The sequence below is a fragment of the Tauraco erythrolophus genome, chromosome 5 (assembly GCF_009769465.1).
Source record: "Tauraco erythrolophus isolate bTauEry1 chromosome 5, bTauEry1.pri, whole genome shotgun sequence".
In the NCBI taxonomy this organism is placed as follows: domain Eukaryota; kingdom Metazoa; phylum Chordata; class Aves; order Musophagiformes; family Musophagidae; genus Tauraco; species Tauraco erythrolophus.
The window spans coordinates 17,957,796-17,978,733 of record NC_141469.1 but is presented as its reverse complement, the minus strand read 5'-3'; the positions used below and the strand labels follow the sequence as shown (position 1 = coordinate 17,978,733).

The window sequence follows — 20,938 nt, the reverse complement described above, 5'->3', positions numbered from 1 at the left end:
ATATATTTTTTTTTCAAAACTGCATATCTCACAATTTAAATCAAACAACTAAAAATCATTTGCTCCTGCAAGATCACATGAAAAAAAGATCGTTTGCACAGTCAATACCGTAAGCGTTACTTTGCATGGTCCCTCAGAGAAAGTAGTTCTTAGTGAGAGAGGACTTAGTTTTCAGTTGCATTTCATTTAATCTGTTGAAACTTAGAGGATCTTAGCTTTCTTTGCTATGCAGTTTACAAGTACAAAGTAATAGTGTCATCCAAATCTCACTACAAGGAGTGGAAAGTTTCCTACTGACTTCCACAGAAGTTTTATCTGGCTCTGACAGAATAGACAGAAGAGAACCAGTCTTAAACCTGGGCTTGTCAGGTCCTGTTAGTAGAACAGAATTTAATTTTACCTACTTGCTATTTTTCTCTTGATCTGCGAAATGCAAAGCTTGCCTACTAATACCACAGCAGGAAAACCAAAGTTCACATCAGTGTAACATTCTCAAACTCAGCAATGTATTCTGACAGGACCAGTTTATGGTCAAACACAAACCGCTCGCAATGCCAATGGCTGCAGTCACAACTTCTCTGTTCCAAAGAAGCCCACATTTCTAAAGTAACAGGGAACAGGTTGCCCAGACAAGCTGTGGCTGCCCCATCCCTGGAAGTGTTCAAGGCCAGGTTGGATGAGGCTTTGGGCAACTTGGTGTAGTGGAGGGTTTCCCTGCCCATGGCAGGGGGGTTGGAACTGGATGATCTTTGAGGTCCCTTCCAACCCTAACCATTCTATGATTCTATGATTTATTTTTCCCCTTTTTGCTTAAAGGCAGAGTATTTTATTGCTAAAATGTTCTTAATTCAAAACTTTTTCTGACATTGCTGAATGTCATAAGGCTCCCCTCAAAACGCCAACAAAACTGAACACATCAATTTCGTTGGACTGTGTAAGCAGAAGAAAGTGAAAAATTATTATGGACACTTGCTTTCTTATCCTATATGAACCAAAAAGTTTTTTTTTTATGTAAAAGATCTGCTACATCTCTTCACCATCTTTGTAGCCCATCGCAGGACTCACTCCAGTATGTCCATGAGTCTCTTGTCCTGGGGAGCCCGGAATGGGACACGGCACCCCAGATGGGGTCTGATCAGTGCTGAACAGAGGATTCAGAATATTTTAATAAAACTTTTAAACCAGCACGCAAGGTAATACTTTAAACAGAAAATGTATTTCTCTTAAAATGAAGTTCAGAGACTTTACTGGTACTTTCCATAAAATCTTACGAAGTTCATTCCCAATCTGGGGTTTAAACTCATTTTTAATCCATGCTTTGTGATTTTCTTTTGGGCTGCATGGTTTAGAGAAAACTTTCTGTCATTTTTGATTTCCCTTAGCTCAACACTTCCAGTTTGATTGTGGAAGGCAGAACCAGAATCAGACTTGCAACCACACTTGGGAAGCTCAGGGCAAAGGATTAAGGTAGGGTTTACTCCCACGTCTAAGCTATACTTTAAATAACTTTTATCTAGCGTAGTCTATTTCTCCAAATCTTGGGTGGCGTTTGTTTTTGACATCTACCGTGATTGCTTGAACATAAAACCAGCCCAAATGGAGAACAGAGAATTTAATGTTGATTTTACCTGGCTGAAAAAGCAAATTAAAACAATTGCCTTTGGAACCCTAAACTGGCAGTCTGCTGAACATGACCTGCCTTGACTGATGCACATACCTCACTGCCTTTAACAATCAAGACCAGTCAAGAAGTATTTATTTATCTGTAAGAAAATATAGGAAGATCTGACAAGGATTCAGCGTGGCAGTGCTGTCTTCACTGGCAAAATGGATTTGCTGGCTATTGGAGTAAGCAGTTTGGATGAAAACATCTGAAATCCATTAAGCTGGATTTTAGCAATTCATTTTCTTTTATTTATTTTGTTTCTAATGCGATGCTAAAAAACAGAAGAAAGCAGAAAAAGATTAAGAACAAATGTTGCATTCTATACAGATAACAGGAGAGGCCACGAATAGAACTCATACTCCGGGTCACTAGGTACAGAAAAAAATTCCAAACGTCTGGAATTTCTGCTTTTGCCTGGCAGCGGATGGCCCGATGAAGAGCTTGAAGATAAAGGCCAACCGTGGAGGCAGGGAGTACTTAAAAGCAGGCAGGTAAAACTGATGTGCGAAAACGTGTACTTAGCCAGTTTAAAGGCTCAAACACAAATTATATCTTCCTTACAAGAGGGAAGACAATACTTCAGGAAACTACATGCGACTCATAGAAAGACAGGGAAGCTCAAGCAATGGATGTGACAAATAGTAAACATGCCTGAGAAACGCTGGCATCAGGAAACTCCAAGATTAAAATGTTGAGATTACACAGCATGTGTATAACCACACAAGCTCACTGCGGCTTCGTAAGGACTGAATGTGTCAGCATTACAGCTCTAAACATCTCTAATTCCGAGGAAGAACCTGCAGATGTTTGCTACTCAATTTAGAGATTATCATCTCTTCTTAATAACGTATGTAGGTAACTAAGGGAGACAGGGAAAGAAAGGAAAAAAAAGGAGCTTACTCCTTTCTTAGGACTTGGAGAGTCAAACAAGAAAGCAGCTCCGAAATATTCTAGTCTTGACATCCATTCTGTAGAGGAATGTAACCATGTAAGAAAGTTACGTAGGAAGGGAGTGGAACAAGCACTATAACGGAACATGTTCCAGAGTGTCTTTTATTTTTTGCCCCAAACCCACGGGAAATTTGATACCAGTACACACAGAGCAGGGCATTCCCAAGTCAGGCCATAACAAGTTGAAATATTGTTTAATAATAATATATATAGTTAGAATAATAGTGAATATTTAATAATTACAATCTTTTTCAGCATGCTTATCAGGAAAACAGAATCATAGAATGGTTTGGGTTGGAAGGGACCTTGAAGACTATCTAGTTCCAAACCCCCCTGCGGCAGAACGGAGCGGCCCGGGAAGAGGGCGACTGGAGGAGGCGGATGCTGCGGGAACGGCGCCCGAGGCGGCGCGGGGCAGCCGCAGGTGCCGGGCGGGCCACCCCGGGGCCAGGCCCACTCGCCCGGCCTCCCGCTCCGCCCGCAGGTAGTCACAGACTCGCTCCGCGCTGCCCGGCCGCCTCCGCCACCTCAGCTCGTCCGCCCCCGGCTGAGCGGCGGGCGCCGCTCGCGCGGCCCACGAGCGCCTGGCGGGAAAACCCCCGGGAAGCGTCACGGCGGCCGCTTTCCCCGACAGCCACCCCCCGGCGCGGGAGCCCGGCACGGCGGCGGGCACGGAAAGGCAGGGGGAAGGGCAGGCAGGGCAGGCCGCGCCTCCGCCCGCCCGCTGGGGCAGAGACCGTCCCGCTTCGGGGCTCGGCCCCGCGGCCGGAGGAGCGCGGCACTCCGCGGGGCGATTTGGGCCGGGGGGCGCCGCCCGGCTGGGACACCGACTCTCCGGCGGCTCGAACGAGCCTCGGGCGGCCCTGTCGGGCTCTGACAGGAGCTGTTCTTCCCGCCAGGCTGCCGAGAAACCGAGCTGCTGAGGGGAGCCCATCCGGAGCCGCAGCCACCGGCCAGCCGGGGGTGCGGCCCGCGGAACGCCTCCCCGAGGGCGAGCCCTGGGCGCGCCGCAAGCCCGGCAGTGAACCGAGTTGCCTCGGACGCCATCCCGGTACAACCTGCGTTACCCAGCGACTTTTCCTCCCTCGTCTTGCGCCGCTTTTACCTCAGTTCGTCAAATCTGGGCGGTGTCTCGCATGACCTATATTCGCGCCCCCTGCGCTCCCCAGAGAGCGGCTCTTAGAGGAAGAGGAGGAGGAGAAGGAAGGAAGGACGCCCGCCCAGGGTGGAAGTTTGGGTCACCCGCCGCCCGGGGATCGCTACTGGCGGGGGCGGGAGGGGCGCCCCGGCCGCCCCGCTCTCCCCTGCGGCGGCCGGAGCCGGAGTTGTGCCGGGAGCCGTTTAAACCTCCTCCGCCTCCTGCTGTGCCGGCCGCTTGCGGTTTGGGGCCGTGAGCGCGGAGCGCGCACCTAGCTTCGTTCCCGCACGCCGGTTCCGCTCTTCGTGTATAGTTACTTTTATTCTTTAAAAAAAACCCCCAAACAACCCACTTCTTTAAAAAACACCCCAAAAAGTGCTTCAGGAATGGTAGGCTGCAAACAGTTATAGAACAGCCCAATAAAAGTTTGGGGCAAGTTGTTGTGTGCAGCTTGAGGGCCCGCCGGGTCCCCGCAGGCGCGGAACCTCCACAGCGAGCAGCTGCACCGCAGGCGCCCCCGGGGGAGGCGGGGTGAAGCGGGGCCGAAGCGGTCCGTGAGGCACCGGGGAGAGGCCGGGGCGCTCCCGCCCCCGCCACCGCTGCCCGCGCCGGGCGCGCGGCTCCCGCCCTGGCCCCGCCCTGGCGCGCGCGCGCCGCTCACCTGGCGCACCTGGCGCACCTGGGCGTGCGCGAGCCGGCGGCTCCCGCCCCCGCGCGGCGGCGGCCCGCCCCTCCCGCGCCCGGCCGCGCAGGCGCACGGCTCCTCGCCCGGCGGCGCTCCGGGGGCTCAGCGCTGTCATGGCGGCAGAGAGCGGTAGCGTCGGCAGGAAGAGATGGGGCTGATCGAGACCGCGGCGTGAAGCGGCGGCGGCGGCGGCTGAAAGTTCAGGCGCCTTCCGGAGAGAGGGGCGGCTGGCGGTGCGCCGGCCCGCCCTCCGCAGGCGGCGAGCGGGGCAGAGCAGCCGTCTGCCGGCCCCGGAGCCGGGCGTCGGGGCAGCCCGCGCCCCCTCCGCGGCAGCGCCGGGGCGGCGAGCGGTGAGTGCGAACTTGCTGGGCGGCGGGTTGCTGCACCTGTCCGCGCCGACAGCCGGGGCGGCGGCGGCACAAGAGCAGGAGCCGGAGCCGCGGCAGACGAGGAGGCGGGCGGGGAGGAGCGTATTCCCTTCTAAAAAAATAAATAATAACAATTAAACCCCTCCAGACCGCGTTCGGAGCGTGGCTCGCACCGAGGAAGCGAAGGCTTCCGCGGGGAGAGGCGGGAGCGCTCCCGCGGCGGGTGTCGCCGCCTCCCCGGCGCGGGGCGGGGGCCGGGGGCCGCAGGGGTGACCCTCGGGCTTGTGGCGAGCGACTTCAGAAACATCTCGGGTTGTCCTTCAGGGCTGTAAATACCTGCCCGAGGGCTGCGAGCTGCTGACAGACGCCTCCTGCTGAGCCGAGGAGAGAGCCGGGCCGCCGAGGGCACGTCCTCCCTCCCCCGCCGGACACGGGTTCCCTGAGGAGCCGGAGCTGAAGCGGGAACCGGGCCGCCGGTTACCTTCCCGGGAGGCCGAGTCGCTGCTTTTTCCCGGAGCGGCGAGCGTGCCGCTGGCGTTTCAAGTTGTAACCTGAAGTGAACTGGCCATGGCGAGTGAAGACAAACAAGTTGTTCAGCCAACAGGTGATGGTGGAGGAGGAGCGGGAAAAGAAGGAAATGCCGCTGAAGGGGGAAGTGCGCTGCAGCCTTTGAATCCAGGAGTCCCCATCCGAGGTATCAAGATGAAATTCGCTGTGCTGACAGGGCTGGTGGAAGTTGGTGAAGTGTCCAGCAAAGACATAGTCGAAACTGTGTTCAATCTGGTAAGTCGATTGCCTTTTTGGGCGTGAGAGAAAAGAACAGCGTATGTGTGCAGAAGAATCCCATGCTTTTTTGGTGTTATCTTTCTGTCGGTATTTTTTTTTTTATATTTTACACTTTCACCGTACTAGATTTCAGCTAAGTGCTTCTTACTTATGGATCACAAAACCTGAAAATAAAGTGTATAAGCCTCTCTCTATACGTGTAAACCCGAAACAGCTCTAAACAGCATCCTCCTCAGTCTGCCTCAGAGAAGTTGTTGCTTTATTTATAACTCAGATGTATATTATGTTTAAACATTCAACAGGTGTACTCAACAAGAAAGTTAAATGTTAATTTAGTAACTCAAAGTGTCATCAAAACACAGCGTTGTTGTTTTGAGCCAAAACAGCTTTTCCCATGAAGATGTTTATGTCCCTTTTTGCTTTCCATTTGCTTTGGAAGCAGACAAAACTTTCATGTTCTGTCTACTGAGAGTGGGGGTGTCGGTGAGCGGTTTATCCAAATGCTTTGCTCATTGAGATGAGTAGAACTTGGTTTCTATTTCTTTTTTAATTAATTAATTAGTTTTTCAGGTGCTGTTTTTTCAGTACACTGGGAATGTATTTAATCCTAAGAACAGATCTCACTCAAAATTGAGGATACAACTTTTCCTGTCAAAGACTTAAACATATACTGTTGAACTTCTTGGGCTACATTTAAAACAATTAGGCTAGTTGTTAATGTTTGCTTGCTGATGGAGACCAAATGCTAGGAGAAAAACTGACCTTAAGGTTTACAAAGATCCTCTGCTATTATCAGAGGTCTCAAAACATCTCTAAAATACTCAGTGTTCCTCCTTCTTCCTTTTAGTGAGCACCTTTGCCTTTAAAGCAGCGTGGTTTCTGACAAACCAGGAAGTGAGAGCACGTAGTAGTATAAAGCTGGGTAACAAGGAAAGTTGACGCAAAAGGCATGCTGGTTTTTAAATGCTATTTGCATTGCAGTTATTTTGTTAGTAGTATTCTTTGCTACATGCAGGTTTTAATGGTCGCTAAATGTTTGTGTGTGCTGTGTCTGTTTAATGTTTTTTGATATTATCTTCTTGTGTTATGATAAATGTTTATTTTTGGAATATTTTCACATTAACAGAATGTAATGCTCTAAATTGTTTGGATGAAAGTCTCAATGCAGAGGAATTGCAGTACTGGCAAAAGTGAAGTGTAGATCAGAGGTTTCATGGATGCTTCAAGTATGAGAAAGTGATTTAAGTTACTTAGAGTCCACTTGACAATTGTCCTTGACAAAACCCAGTGCTCAGATACATGGACATGAGGTTCAAAAGGAAATTCTGTTAAATAGTTTACGATTTAGGACACTTGTGTGACAGGAAATTGTTCACAAGTGTGTCGAATTTTACTTTGTTTCTAGCATGGTCTTTTGAGTGATGTACTGGAGGTGTATTTTGTGGCAACAGTGGAAGGGGGTTCAGCAGAATAATTAAAAATATAAAAGCTCCTTGATCCTGGGATTCCTTTTCTTCTCCATTTTGGACAAGAGAGGATCCAATAATTCAGCCTTATTTAGAGAAATCTAAAGTTGAGGATTAAGAGATATGGAAAACTCAACCCGTGAACTGCATTCTCCTGGATCTTCATTTCCCACATAGAAGTAGAGGAGAGTTTCTGGCCCTGGAAATTTTTAAAACTGTGTTTTCACTTTTTCTGCAAGTGAAACAACGTCCCTGACCTCTGAGAAGATTCCCCAGCTGTTCCAGCACACCTGCCTACGATATGGGAGGCTAAAGTTCATGCTCCTGCATCGTGCTATTTTATCAGAGCAGGAGTAGTCACTCGCTCGCTATCATGAAACAATCAGTAGTTTGATTGTAAGGACACTTTACCTGAATTATGTGAGAACAAATTCCAGATTTTAGGGCAACATCAAAAAAAAAGTAGGTCCCTTGGTTTCTCTGAGTCTCATGAAAACACATCAACTACTGGTGACTAATTTGGAAGAAGATGTCTTCAAGTTCTGCTGTTTTATTAAAACTTGAATGCTTAAAAAATCAAACCGCCAACAAACTCTGTTTTTGTTACAGAAAGCATCTTGTTTCTGGGTTGTTTTTTTTTTTTTTGTTAAAATTGTGAAGCTGACTTTTTAGTATAACTTTCTGGGGTATGAGGTCTCCCTACAAAGCAATACTCATCCGTCTGTCGTTGAGTTCTGTCTCCATTCAGTCGTTAGCTGTGACCTCTTTGTTTTGTCGATTAATATCTCTGAAATCCCACGGTTCAGAATTTAAGGCGTGTCAAGTATTGGTCAGCAATGGTGTTCTTACCTTTCTGTCCGTGCATGCAGGAAAGATTTAACTTTTATATGAAAAAGTGATTCTTAGCTATGGCTCTTCTGGTAGTCTGTTTCCCATTAGCTTTCAGAGAGAGTTTACTGGTGCGTGCAGCTTCAGTGGGGGTATGAAAATCACACTGTGATCTGGTGCTACTCATGGAGTTAAGCCCAACGTATTCACTCCTGTTGGGTTTCGTTCAGTTTGGTGACTCATAACTGCACCACCTCAGCGGAGCGAGCAGAAATCAGCTGGCTCGCTTCTTGTACTTGGAAAGGGAGAGACGTACGGTATTTGGGGGATTTTTGGGTTGCTGAAGTGAGATGTCTTTAGACCAGAGTGGAAGGAGGGCTGGGCAAATCTGTGTCGGAAAGTGTTTGTACATACGTATTCTTTGTAGCATAACCACCCTCAAATGTGAAGAGTTTATTTTTTAAAAAGGGAGGTTAGCTGACCTAGTTTTAATTTCTTGAGCAGATGTGTTTCTCTTAATTATGCTTTTCAAGCTTGCTGTGACATATGGAGGTTATGGTGAGTTTCTTTGTGATAGAGAGTCAAGAGAAGCCCAAAGTGCTGTCATGATGCCCTTCATCTTTAAGGATTTTGGAGATCATCATGCTTTATGTGTGAAAGACTCAGAAGATCAGAAATCTGAAGTGCACAGTAATTGACCTGCTGCTTACTGGAGAAATTTAAGCTTCCGTAGTCCTGATTACCTGTTCAGTCCAGTACTGTTGGATCTTGGAGCTGAGAACCACCTATAACATTTTCTCTGTCCAGCAGTATAACAGAGTGCTTAGTGAGCTCGTTCCTAGTGTGCGTTGTAAACCTAATAGTCTTATTTTATTGTCTTTGCAAATTGTACTCTTAGAAATATTCAGATTGAGCTGCTTTGGTTTGGCTAGTGTTCTCTGAGAACCCAGTTTTCCAGCCTGTGTTAGATATGGCTCTGTGTGTTTCAGCACTTCTTAAAATTTGGAAGGAAAATACTGACTTTAAAGCAGCTTATTAGTCTGTGAAAAACTCTGAAAGCACACTCTTGTTCAAGTATTACTCTGTTCTGTTACTTTTCTGACAGAGAGTAAGCTAAACTATGGGTATGTATCGCTCATGCATCATGAATTATATTTTTAATGGACTTTGGGCAGCAATAACTCCTTGAATTTCCTTTGTATACAAATCGGATGAATTCCTGTTCATTACGCCATATCTGCTCCCCTCCCCTGCCCCTCCTTTAGTTTCTTAAAATCAAAAAAAGATCCTGGTAGAAGATGGTAGAATGGAAGAATAAATTATTTACGGTGGGATCTGTTACTAACTTAAAATAGCCATGTGTTTTTCATAGTAAACAGAAAGACAAGTTGACCTACTAATGAAAAAACTTTCAGATAGAGTAGTAGAAATAATTCAGCAATTGACCAAACAAAAACTCTATGTGTGTGTGTATACATATATGTATAAAATTACAGTCCTGTGCTACTATTGTCAAAGAAGACTTTTTTTTTAGGATCTGAAGTTTTCAAGTGTAGAGGACAAATTCTGTTCTGAAGGCACTGGAAATGTAGGGGTTCCTGCAAAATCTTTTCTCTATTAAAATTAAAAGAGTAGAACTTCTGGTCTACTCTGTTCTAAATGGGCTTGTCTTGTATTGTATGTTGGTTGTCTTGTTTCCAAGTTATTGCAAGTTTCTTGTTTATATATAAAATTGAGGTCACTGGATAGCCTTGTCTGTCAGTAAGTAAAGGGCTCTCACTGGCAAGTGTTCAGTGTTCGTTTTCTTTGTTTATAATGAATGCTGTGTGTGCAGGGGTTAACTATGCTTGTTGTTAGGCTTGAAGTGGGAAATGGATATTCTGGCAAAATCCTGTTATGCTTGGAGCAGCTGACTGAAGAACTATTGTCTTTCTCTGTGGTGTTGGTATAATTCAGTTTGGGGACTTCATGCTGGAATTTACTCAGGTCTCAAGTCAACTGGTGTACAGAGACAGCAGATACTGTAAGCCTTCTGCTCTGCTCTAAACAAATGCCATGCCTTGCTCTAAGCCAATTTTGGTTTAAAATACTTTAGCCCTTCTAATTGTTCTATTGACCATAGTATAGATTCAGTTATTTGTTTTCATTCCTTTCCCCGCAACCCCCCCCCCCCCCCCCCCCCCCGTCTGTATTGCAAAGACTTTTAATGTTCCATCTGTCTTTGTGGTGAGGAGAACGTGCTATTGCTTCTGATTCTGTTCATGGATTATGAGGTCCTCACCAAAAGTCCCCTAGAGAAAGGGGGGAGAAAGAAAGCTTAGTTTTTGTCTCATCTGGAGGAAAAATAACGTGATCTGAGGAGCAAAGACTAAAATAACTTTAAAAACTTTATTTGCCACCTCTCTCGCTTCAGCCAGACTCAACTAAAACCACAAACAAAAATAAAAGTAACTTTTAAAACTTCCCACTATTTACCTTCCTTGTTTCTTCTTTTTAAAGTAACCTTCTTGCCCAGCCCCACTTGGCTTGTTTTACAGAACAAATCCGAGATAAATGTTGGGACTACCACTTGTTTGCCTTCTGCTCATGTGCACTCTGCTCTTTTTGTCCTGTCTTCATTGCTATGGTTTCTGCACTATAAACTCTTTATCATTATTCATGCTGAAAGCTAATGGCATCATCTGCTGATACAACAGGTTTCTAATTTGGTATGAAAGCTGCTGAAACTCTAGTACAATGGATTTTATGAAGTAGAAATTTCCCTTTTTTCATCTCTGCACACGGACTTTTTTTGCATGGACCTTCTTGTAGAAAACCCCCAGAGCTAATGCTGATAGAATTAAACGTATTACAGTAGTAAAAATGCATCATAAATATCTTCATAAGAATGTATCATTTTCATTACCTTACTGTAGATTTTTAGAGAATGCTAGGATTTATTTTCTGTGTAAACTTGTCAACACCGATGGCAAGTGAGAGTAACCAAATAGTTCCTAGAGCATCACTGAGTATTGTGCATTTCTCAATACATGCAGTCTTCTCTGCTAGGTTCCCAGTAAGTACACCTCTGGCTACAGTTATCCCAGTTCAGTCACTTCTGTCCGTTTACAGTATAGATGATAAGGTAAGTCTGCGGCTTTAGCTGGGTCAAGCTTGTTGTTTTTAAAAAGAAAAATCATAGGAAACTGGACAGTCAGCTATCTTTGTGATCATGCGTGGTTTTACTCTTGGTGAAGAGTGGAATTCAGCGAAGATCTGTAATGCTTCCAAATCTGTCCCAATGTCCTTTTTATAAAATGCATCAGATGAAAACTTAATTCACAGTGGGAAGTTTGTGCCCAGATTAGTGAATTTAGACTCCTTGATAGCAAGTCATCTTCATGCTTTTGTAGACATCTAATTTGAGATCTGGTAACAGGAAAAGATGATTTTGGTAAATTTAGCTGACTAAATGAGGCTGAGATGTCGTTCACGAGACTTTGCCTAGCTCAAAATTGTCCAGTTATGGGAGTCACTTGTCCTTCACTTGAAATGAGGATTACAGACCTCCGTCGTCTTAGAACGTGTTCTGAGTTATTGTGGATACACTTACTGGTGAAGTGCTGCATATTGGGAATTTTTCAGGTATTGATGCAACTTGGAAATTACTTTGTAGTTAGTGGAAATATCACCCTGCATAGTCAAATGTAGGAATTTAGGGAAATCTTGTGGTCAGCTGAGAAATGCATGGAATGCAGTAAGCGAGATGGTAGTGGCAGTCTTGAATTAGACATGCTGATGATTTAGGAGAAGATTGTCTAGACTGTGAAGAAGAGCTGATTTGTACTTTGGCTGTGGTGTCAGCTCGCTTCTGTGACTGCAACTTCAGAAACGCTGTGGGATGACAAAACAATGAGGACAAAATCCTAAGACCGCACAAGAGAATGGTCAGTTTTTCTCACTCTCCCTCTACCTGGCCAATTTTTATAGCTTCTCATGACCAATCTGAAGTTCCAAGTGCCTGTGAAAGCCCGTGAATGACACATGCTCTATGTTTTCCAGAAGTGTTGGCATCCCCTACTGCCATTAGCAGGCTCTGAACCTAAAATAAAGCTAAAAAAGCGAGGCCGAACCAGGCATTTACATGTATCGTGTCTTAATAATGCGATATTTGATAGACAATTTTTAATTAGCAGTCTGTTCAACGAGAAAGCCTGTTCAAAATGTGTTGAAAGCATCCTTTAGAGTTCCCCTTTAGAGGGGAACGCATCAGTTCGGTGGCGGATTTTACTGGTTGGTGTCCTGTGACAAAAGAGAGAGTCAGGTATCTGCTGTGGTTGCTCTGCTCTCTAGAAGTAGTGTTTTGTGTCACCTCTGTCAGACAGGAGCGGACTGGGCGGACCGGTGGCCTGACCCAGCAGCGCAGATAGCACAGTAAAGTAGTGGCCATATGGACTGGCTCAGGAAAAGCACTTGCGGATTAGGGAATAGAATGAAATTAGTCAAAAGCAGCAGGGAAATAGGTGGATGGCATGTCAAGGTTGCTACAAAGGCTGGGCGTTGCAGGGTGAGATAAAAATAGATAATTATTCATGTCCATTGAAAGAGGTTATTGGAGGGATGAATCAAAGTGTGCAGATTCAAGAGGAGTGTGAGTAAAGAGAAGTTTTTTGAAGTGGCAATATTGGATTGATACTGGAGATTGAGGAAAATCAGAGATGAGGTATTTGCTTAATTCTTTTTTAAGGCAGTGTTGGCTTGGTACAGTGTTCAGTACTTAGTGGCTAGTCAATTGTACATTCAGATGCTTCTAAAAATCAAGTGTGATTTATTTTTTTGTATGCGAGTTAAGATTTCAAGTCTGATGAAAGATAAAAATGAACTTTCTCTGTGGTTTCTTTCACTGTCCGTATATTTGTTTTACCACCTATTAGGGAACCTGCAGTCAGTCTGAACTTGTCCAACTTGACATGGTGTTCTGCCTTTTTTTTTTTAAACTAGGTAAGTTGGTAAATTAAAGCATTTATAGCTTCTGTCTTTATGTGGTCATGAAGTTCTTTATGAACCTTAAGGAAGAAGCTTTAATCTGTTCCACAGATTAAATAAGCTCTACAGTTCAGTCACTGGATGTGAAAGAGCTGCTCGCTACCTTCAGTGTTTCTGTGTATAAAATAGTTTAATAATCTTTTCTGTCAAATTCAGCCTTGCATGCATTAGATTTATGCATATCTTTTTAAAGAACTTCTATTTATTTAAAATGGGTCAATCGGGAAGAAAGTTTTTGTTCATAATCCCTAATTACAGTTAGTTAACATTTTGCCATTCAAGTGTCTTCCCCAGCCCCTAGGGGCCTTGCTGGCCTCTTCATAACATTTTGCATGATGGTTTTTAGTATTAGCTTGACCTAATTACTAATGTCCTAATTTAGATTACATTTCTGCTTTAACTAATTCTGGATTTTTCTGTTAGACTTGGTGTCATGCTAGAGCATATTATCGCCTGTCCAAAAACTAGTTTGGTCATTTTTATTCCTCTGGGAAACCTTCAGACTTTGTCTGTCTGGGAGCTCTGGCCATTTGGCAGGAATCTGAGGGCTCTGATTAATTTGCATAAACCAGGATACTGTTGCCACCTGCTTTTTTAGTATCATGTGTGGCCAGTGGAGACTGTAGTTTCCATATGCAGTGCTCTGTATTTAGAGCAGATAGCAATTGAGATGCATCCTTGCACAACTGCTGTAATCAAGTTTGCTAATTAATGACGTTGCCTGAGTTGCAGTGGTGCCTTTTCCTGAGACACTGTAGTCTCTGTCCCCATACCAGAAGCTCGTTGTAATTTGTGAAGAGCTTGCATTGCTACAGTGCTCTAGATTCCAAAGCTTCACAACTAGGCACAAGTACTTTCTAAATAGAAACTGACTTGTGGAGAAGAAAACCTAATGTCTTCTATTGCACTGGATTCCTCGAGTAATAACTGGGGAGCTGGGAGCAGCTATGTCCCAGGCGTGATTTTCTTGTTAATAGCTGCCTTGAGATGATACTTAAATGAGAACAGCTAGTGGCAGTGGGATGTGCTCTGTTGCCTCCCGCAAAGTGCTCTGCGACTTTGAGCTGCAAGTCTCTTCACTGCAGCCTGCATATGAGTAGTTCTGTTACTGTTTCTGTATTCCACATATGTCTAGCCAAAAAATTTCGTATGCACTATACAGCAAATTCAGATTATTTTTGGTGTGACTGAAAAGCCCTAAGTGAGTTGTTTAGGCAAAAACCTGTCCTATTTTGTTGATGCAGCTGAAGAAAGAAGCACTTACAGAGCTGGGTTACCTTTCATTTGCAACTGAAAATCAAAACCAAAATAACCACTGAGGACTTGACTGTTCTGTGGAAGTGCGTTACGTGTGTGTGTCCACCACCCCGCCCTTTCCCTTTTGCCATCAGCAGTTCTCTGTGGAGTGGACAGAAGTTACAGAAATAAATTAATGAAATTAAGTCTGTTCTGTTTGCTCCACTTAGATACTTCAAATTTCTAATTTTATACTAGACTAGCCTTGTAAAATACTAACTGTAACAGTTCATAGGGTGATCTATAGCTTGCTTATTCATAGAATCATAGAATGGTTTGGGTTGGAAGGGACCTTAAAGATCATCTAGTTCCAACCCCCTTGCCATGGGCAGGGACACCTGCCACTACACCAGGTTGCCCAAAGCCTCATCCAACCTGGCCTTTAGCACTTCCAGGGATGGAGCGGACACAACTCCTGAGGGCAACCTGTTCCAGTGCCTCACCACCCTCAGAGTGAAGAATTTCTTCCTTATATCTAATCTAAATCTGCCCTCTTGTCAGTTTAAATCCATTGCCCCTTGTCCTATCACTACACGCCCTTGTAAAAAGTCCCTCTCCAGCCTGTAGGCCCCCTTTAGGTACTGGAAGGCTGCTATAACATTACCCTGGAGCCTTCTCTTCTCCAGGCTCTATCTTTTGGGAATGCTGAAAGGCTAGAGACACCAGTAAGCAGCAGGTAAGATGGTCACTGCAGTGACCATTTTTTACAATTTCTCTTGTAAAAGAGCAGCAAGAGAACCAGTAGCATCTTGCAGTGGATTGGGAAGTATGTGGCTATGGAGTCCAGGATGCTGAATGTTTGCTTGATAAGTCTCTCACAAATTGCTTGCTTTATCAAACTGTGCAGGTTTGGGTGGGAATTGCACTGTTTGCTTTCCCAAATATGGTTGGGATGGAGGTGGGTGGGAAGCTGTTGGATGCAATAAGATAAACCCTATTGCTGTAGAATTGCTGAACAAAGGCTTTGCAGATCCTGCAAATTTTAAGTTGTAGTAGTTTGTTATTAGAAAAGTCTTTAAATTATGCTGTTTGCACTTCTCAGGATTAAAACCGCATTCCTAAGGACAATTGTTTTTTGCAGGATTCTAAATGATTCAGGTGGACCTTGGAATCAAGTAGTGCTTAAAAAAAACCCAACAAAAAACCTCTGAAAAGGTTCTTTATGCAGAGTCATAGCTGTAAGTTCAGAAAAATGGCCAATGCTACAGAAGTAGAATTGCTGATAAGCCTTCAAACAATGCAATGGGAGGGAGAACAGGAGCCAAATGACTAATGCTGGTAATGGTGCCTGACTGTTAAATAAACAAATGGAAACTATCAGTCCAGTCAGCATCTGCCTCCTGCTAATGTTTTTGTTGAAGCCAAGCATGTGATCTGTCTGTAGTTTTGGTTGTGAACTTGGTTGAAAAGAACTTGCAAGCTTTTTTTTTTTTTTTTTTCCTCTAATGGGAGCTTAGTTATACTGTAGGATTTGGTTCCAGTGCGTAATTTGGATGCTGTAATGCCTGACTTTTAGGTATCTGATACGGAGTATGGAACTGAGTTACTGTGACTGCGTTTTTAGACTGCATTTCAAAATAGCTCATGTGAGATGGGGAGATATGTGTTTAATATAGTGCTGATGTTATAGAATGGGAGAACACTGGGATGCTGGGAATGAACACTTCAATTGTGATTGCAAAAAGTTCTCTGTCCACTTTGTAATATACAGCCAAGGGTCACCTTTGGAAGCCATGATGTTCTTAACACTTCAGATTCCCTTAGTTTAAAGGAAGTGGCCGTGGCGCTCAACTCAACAATAAAGTGCTGTGAAAAGGGTTCACGGGCACAGAAACTGTATCAGCAGCTTCCTGTCTTTATGCAAATCAGTAAATGCTGATGGGGAAAAGATTGCCTTATTTTCTTCCTCAAAAGTAAGGTCCCAGTCTTGTGCCATGCTAGATTATCTACTGTTCAACCTCACACCAGGACGCTCTACTTTGTCCTTTCTGTGCTCTCCGCCTTTCTTCTGTGACCTGGCACCTGCTACCTTCCTCCTGGGCTGCAAGAGTGAGTTCTGTAGTGGACTGGGAAGCTGTGAATGCTACTGTGTGCTCCAGTTGCTATGGATCAGCTGATTGGCAGGGGTATTGCCTTTGGGGAGATGTTTATTCCATGACTCATCTGAGACCTAGCACTAAAGACTCATGTCCTTCCTGGGTACTACTTTTAAAGTGAAATGCATACTGCTCTTTGGGAATTTTGCTGGCTTAGTAAAGTCTCACCTATGCAGAAAACGAAAGACATCCTGATTTCTGTCTTTAGTAGGAAGGGATTCAAATTGCCATTTGTCAGGAGTGTGTAGCAATGGTATTGGAAATGACTTGTAAGGGGTCATTTCTAACACCTCTTCTGTGAAGACTGGGCTCCTATACAGTGAGGAATGCAGATTCATGGGTATGGGGAGTAGGCACAGAAAGAAACAAGTCTCAGACCTTATGGTTAACATGTTTGAATAAAGTTCTCCAGTCACTCATGTATGACAGGAAAAGTTTGGAGCTTGAAGACAGTTGATTTCTTGCCCACATGTTAAGTAAGGCCTTAGTAAAGTTTTCTTTATCCTGATTTCCTTCCTGGAAGGTGAATTATCTTTAGATGGAGGGATTTGTGGAGGCTGAAAGATCACCGGAGTTGATTAGACGTATTTTAAAAAGATAAAACCTAGATGACAAAAGCTAGGGTTTCTTACATCTGGATGGTGCTGTCATTTTGCAGAAAAGTGATATCCCTGTTTCCAAGTAGATCTTGTTTTAAGACTGTGTGTAGTACTTCTGTGTCCTGTCTTGAGAGAAGCCATAAGCAAGCTGAAAAAATGTCATGTAACGCTTCTAGATACAAGTTAGTGTCATGTATTCTCTGCCCCATTCCCCCCGCTAAAAAAATAAAAAATCACATTGTCAAATGATGTAGATGGCTAACATTGAAACATGTCAGTTCTGGCTTTCCCTCAGCTAGGTTTTGTGTGGCAAATTGAGAAAAAATTGGGGAAAAAAAAATTTGAAGTTTCACTTAGGAGCTAACTTCATCTTGATGCCTTTGCTGTTATTCTTAGAACTTTAAAGATGGATATGTCTGTAGGGGTTTTTAATTAGATATGCAAAGAGTTGTTGGGATCTTTTTCAATTCCAGTCGTATGAGTAAAGGTGAATTTTAGAGGAGCAACCTAGCTCTGCCCGAAGAAATTGTCTTAAGATAGCATCACAAATGAAGAGTTCAGTTTAATCACTGTACCTGCGATGTAGTAAAACAAATTTCTATGGGAAAAATTTCTTTGAAGGATGCAAGAGTGCCAGAAGTCTAAGCTAAACTTACATTTGGAGGCAGTGGGAGGGGCAGTTATTTCAGTGGGTTTTGGCTTGTCCTGTCTCTGTCGTGTATTGTTTAGTGTCTGTGTTTTTGTTTGCTCTGTAGTGTGACACTGTATATTAGTCCCGTAGCTGTTGCTAACTGACATGTAGGGTTTAATTGCAATTTCATGGCTCATTCCTATTAAAGTTCCCACTCTGTGAGCTGAAGCCCAGTATCATCCTGAACAGGATGTTCCCATGCATTTCAGTGTCATAATGTCGCATATTACTGACAATAGGACTAGTCAGGCATGGGCTTAATGACCGTTTTGTGGCATGTGTGATACCTGTTTTATGGCTCTTCAGTTTTGGAATATGCTTACTGTATCTCTTCTGTGGATTGGCAGTGCTTTTGACTTCTGTAGCACTGAGTTGGAAGTCATCTTGGTGCTTCAATTTCCTGTTAAAGGGAAGGAGGTGTAAATGGGGAAGGAGGTGAATAGTTGTAAATGCTTATTTATGTTCTTTTTCCAGTTGAATACTTGATTTCACAACTTCTGAGAGTCAACTTTAGTATTTCCTATAGATCTGTTGCTTACATATATGAGGCTAGAGATGTAGTTAGAATTCTGTTTCTCAGCTCTGCCTAGAAGTTTTTTTTATCAAGAATGCCTCTAAACGGGTTTGGTTGTGACCTTGCCATGTGCACTGGAAAAAAAAATGCTTGAAAGCACGTACGGATTCTTCAAACAGATATTGATCACTATAACAGTGGGATCAAAGCAGAGTAAAGGATTTCTCAATTACAGTCATGGTGTGTGCAAATTCCTAAATTAAAAGATGCCTGAACCTCAAACTTAATCCAGAATTTTGAATCGCAAGATGCTTTGTTTTAAAGTGTTAATAGTTTGGCCAAGAGGAGCTTTTGTCCATAACCAGCATGCAAGCTACCTACCTCTGATTAAATTAGTTGTGGTGTCAAAGAAAGCACTATAATGAAATGTATGTGTGGCAACTATATTAATTAAATATTAGATACCCAAGCATGTTTTTTTTTAGCCTTCAGGCAGTGCCTTGTTATGCGTGATGCGGTAGTCACGATCTCTGTATGGTGTGGTTCCATGTTCTGATGCTGTGAACCAGTAAGGTATTTACGCAGTCACTGTGTTTGGTGTTATGGAGTAGCATACTCTTCTTTGAGATGTATTCATGCCTCTTGCTTGAATGATTTCTGTATCAAAGATGGGTGGTATAAAAGCAAGGAGAAAAACGTGTTATTTGCTAGCTCTTTAAACGTAGGAGGGCCCCTGGGAGTCAGGCTGGACTTGTTCCTTTTCATCCGTTAGGTGCAACAAAGTTTCTGCAAACTGAATCAGGTCTCACTTGCTCCAAGTAGGTGGTCGTGACTGCTACAGCACGTTTAGTTAAATTGAAGTTTGCTGGGAAGAGGAGCAAAGGTCCAGATTTTTCTACAAGATTGTAAGGATACACAGAGTAGCAGAGAATTAGAAAAAGCTACTTCTGCTGTACAGAAGCTACCTGCTTTGGAAGCATTCAGGTGTAGGACTGCAGAGAATTGGCAGGGCTGAAGCTGATGATAGTTTCGAATACATGACGTAAAGTAAAGTGCCTCAGGGCAACTGCATGCAACAGTCACTGCTTTTGGAAGTCATCTTCCTCCTGGGCTGTGCCTTTTGTGCTGCTCCATCAAGAGATTTCACAACTGACCCTTTGTTCTAATGGCAACATTGGTCCATGGGGAGTTCTGTCTTCACATTTTTCTATCGTTTGTTCTTACAGTCCACAATATAGATTCAGTATTGGCAATAAAAAGCTTGAGCTTTAAAAGCTTTTATGAGTTCATAAATCAACTTGCCAAATCTTTCTGCTAAATAGTTTGTCTGTTTTCTTCTCCCTGTGAACTGGTCCACATGTAAGTCAATGGCATCTTCACTTCTACTGGACTGCATCATTTGGGTTAAATTACAAATCTTCAGGATTAAGCTCTGAAAATGAGGAACAATCTGTTTGATTCCTCAACATAGAATGTCAGGATTTTAAAATGAAAACTAGAAAAGATGTTAAAATAATTGAAAAGTTTCTCTTGAGTCAGTGGTTCATACATTAAGATTACCTGTTGTCTTCCGTTTTAAGCAATCTTCAAGGATTTTCTCTGAAGTTCTACTTGTCTTTTGCAGCCACTGTATGATACCGTGCTCCAGAGACACGTGTGGGTTCAGCCTTTGTTCAGATAAGTTCTTCTAACGCACAGACTCTTGCCGCTTTCAAAGCGGCAGCAAGTGTGTGTTTTCTGCTGGGCAGAGTCAGGCACCTAGGAAATGGAGCTGGGAGCTAGAAAAGGAGGACAGTGGTATTGGGCTTCCCACTTTTCAGCCCAGCAGGTTACACTATGCTTCCTGCTTGGAAATCAAGGAGAGTTAAAGACTGTTTAGTGCCTGGCTCTAGAGCTGCCTCGTTATACTTCTTGTATTGTGTTTTCATGTGAAGCCTGAACTCCTTTTGCCTTTAAAAGGAAGAAGGGAAATCATAGAATCATTAAGGTCCTCTAAGATCATTAAGTCCAATCGTCAACCCAGTAGCACCATGCCCACTAAAACATGTCCTGAAGTGCTACCTCTACACATTTTTTGAATACTTCCAGGCATGGTTACTGCGCCACTTCCGTGGGCAACCTGTTCCAGTGTTTGCATCCCATCCAATTCAGGTGTCTTACAGCCATTTTCATGGGATAGTGCTTAACTCTATTAATGTTTCTTTCTCCTTCTTCTGTAGCTGCCTCAGCACCTGAGAAGAGAGGAGACAGGGCCTACCATGGTATAGTCTTATCACCTGGATATTATCTTTGTCTTGTTACCAGCCAGAGCGCTTGTTTCTGTAACTCCAGTGGCACTTAAAGGGTTCAAATGCTGACTTAAGTTTCGTTCCAAAGTCCTGTCATATTTTTCAAAATTTTGATAGGTTTACTGCTTCCATGAGCCAGTAGTAGCCTCTGTGTGCCTTCTGCTGCTGTCTGCATTTCGTATTACTTCAGCAGAGTATTCGTTGTCATTCGAGATAGTATTGAAAAAGACAACTTTGCTTAGACAGGGAGAACATCCTTCTTAGGGAATTGGACTCTTCATCCTCACTGTATGTGCAGAGACATGGAAGTATCTTCATAATTTAAAACATTTAGTTCATTAGGTGATCCTCATCTTCCATTTTAGTTTTTGAAACTTGAGAGAAGGAACTGGTCAGCCTTCCTTGGAAGCAAGCTGTTCTTTCAGGAAACAGCTGAAAGTATTGTCAGTTATGTGTTATATATGCATTTGTATTATGAAGACTAATTTGATTTTTGAGAAAATGATATTTTTATTTTTTTCAGTGTGCTTGTCCTAGTAAA

At 43.7% G+C, this 20,938-nt stretch overlaps 1 protein-coding gene across 5 annotated transcripts in view; it reads left to right on the top strand.

The window, feature by feature from the left end:
* Positions 1 to 5,375: 5,375 nt before the first annotated feature.
* LRBA (LPS responsive beige-like anchor protein) overlaps positions 5,376 to 20,938 on the top strand; it is a 422,962-nt gene continuing 407,399 nt past the window's right edge. For all 5 annotated transcript variants that reach the window (XM_086612273.1, XM_086612271.1, XM_086612272.1 and 2 more), the window contains exon 1: positions 5,376 to 5,591. In XM_086612273.1, coding sequence (XP_086468399.1) covers positions 5,376 to 5,591 — 216 coding nt within the window. The remainder of the gene's footprint in view (positions 5,592 to 20,938) is intronic.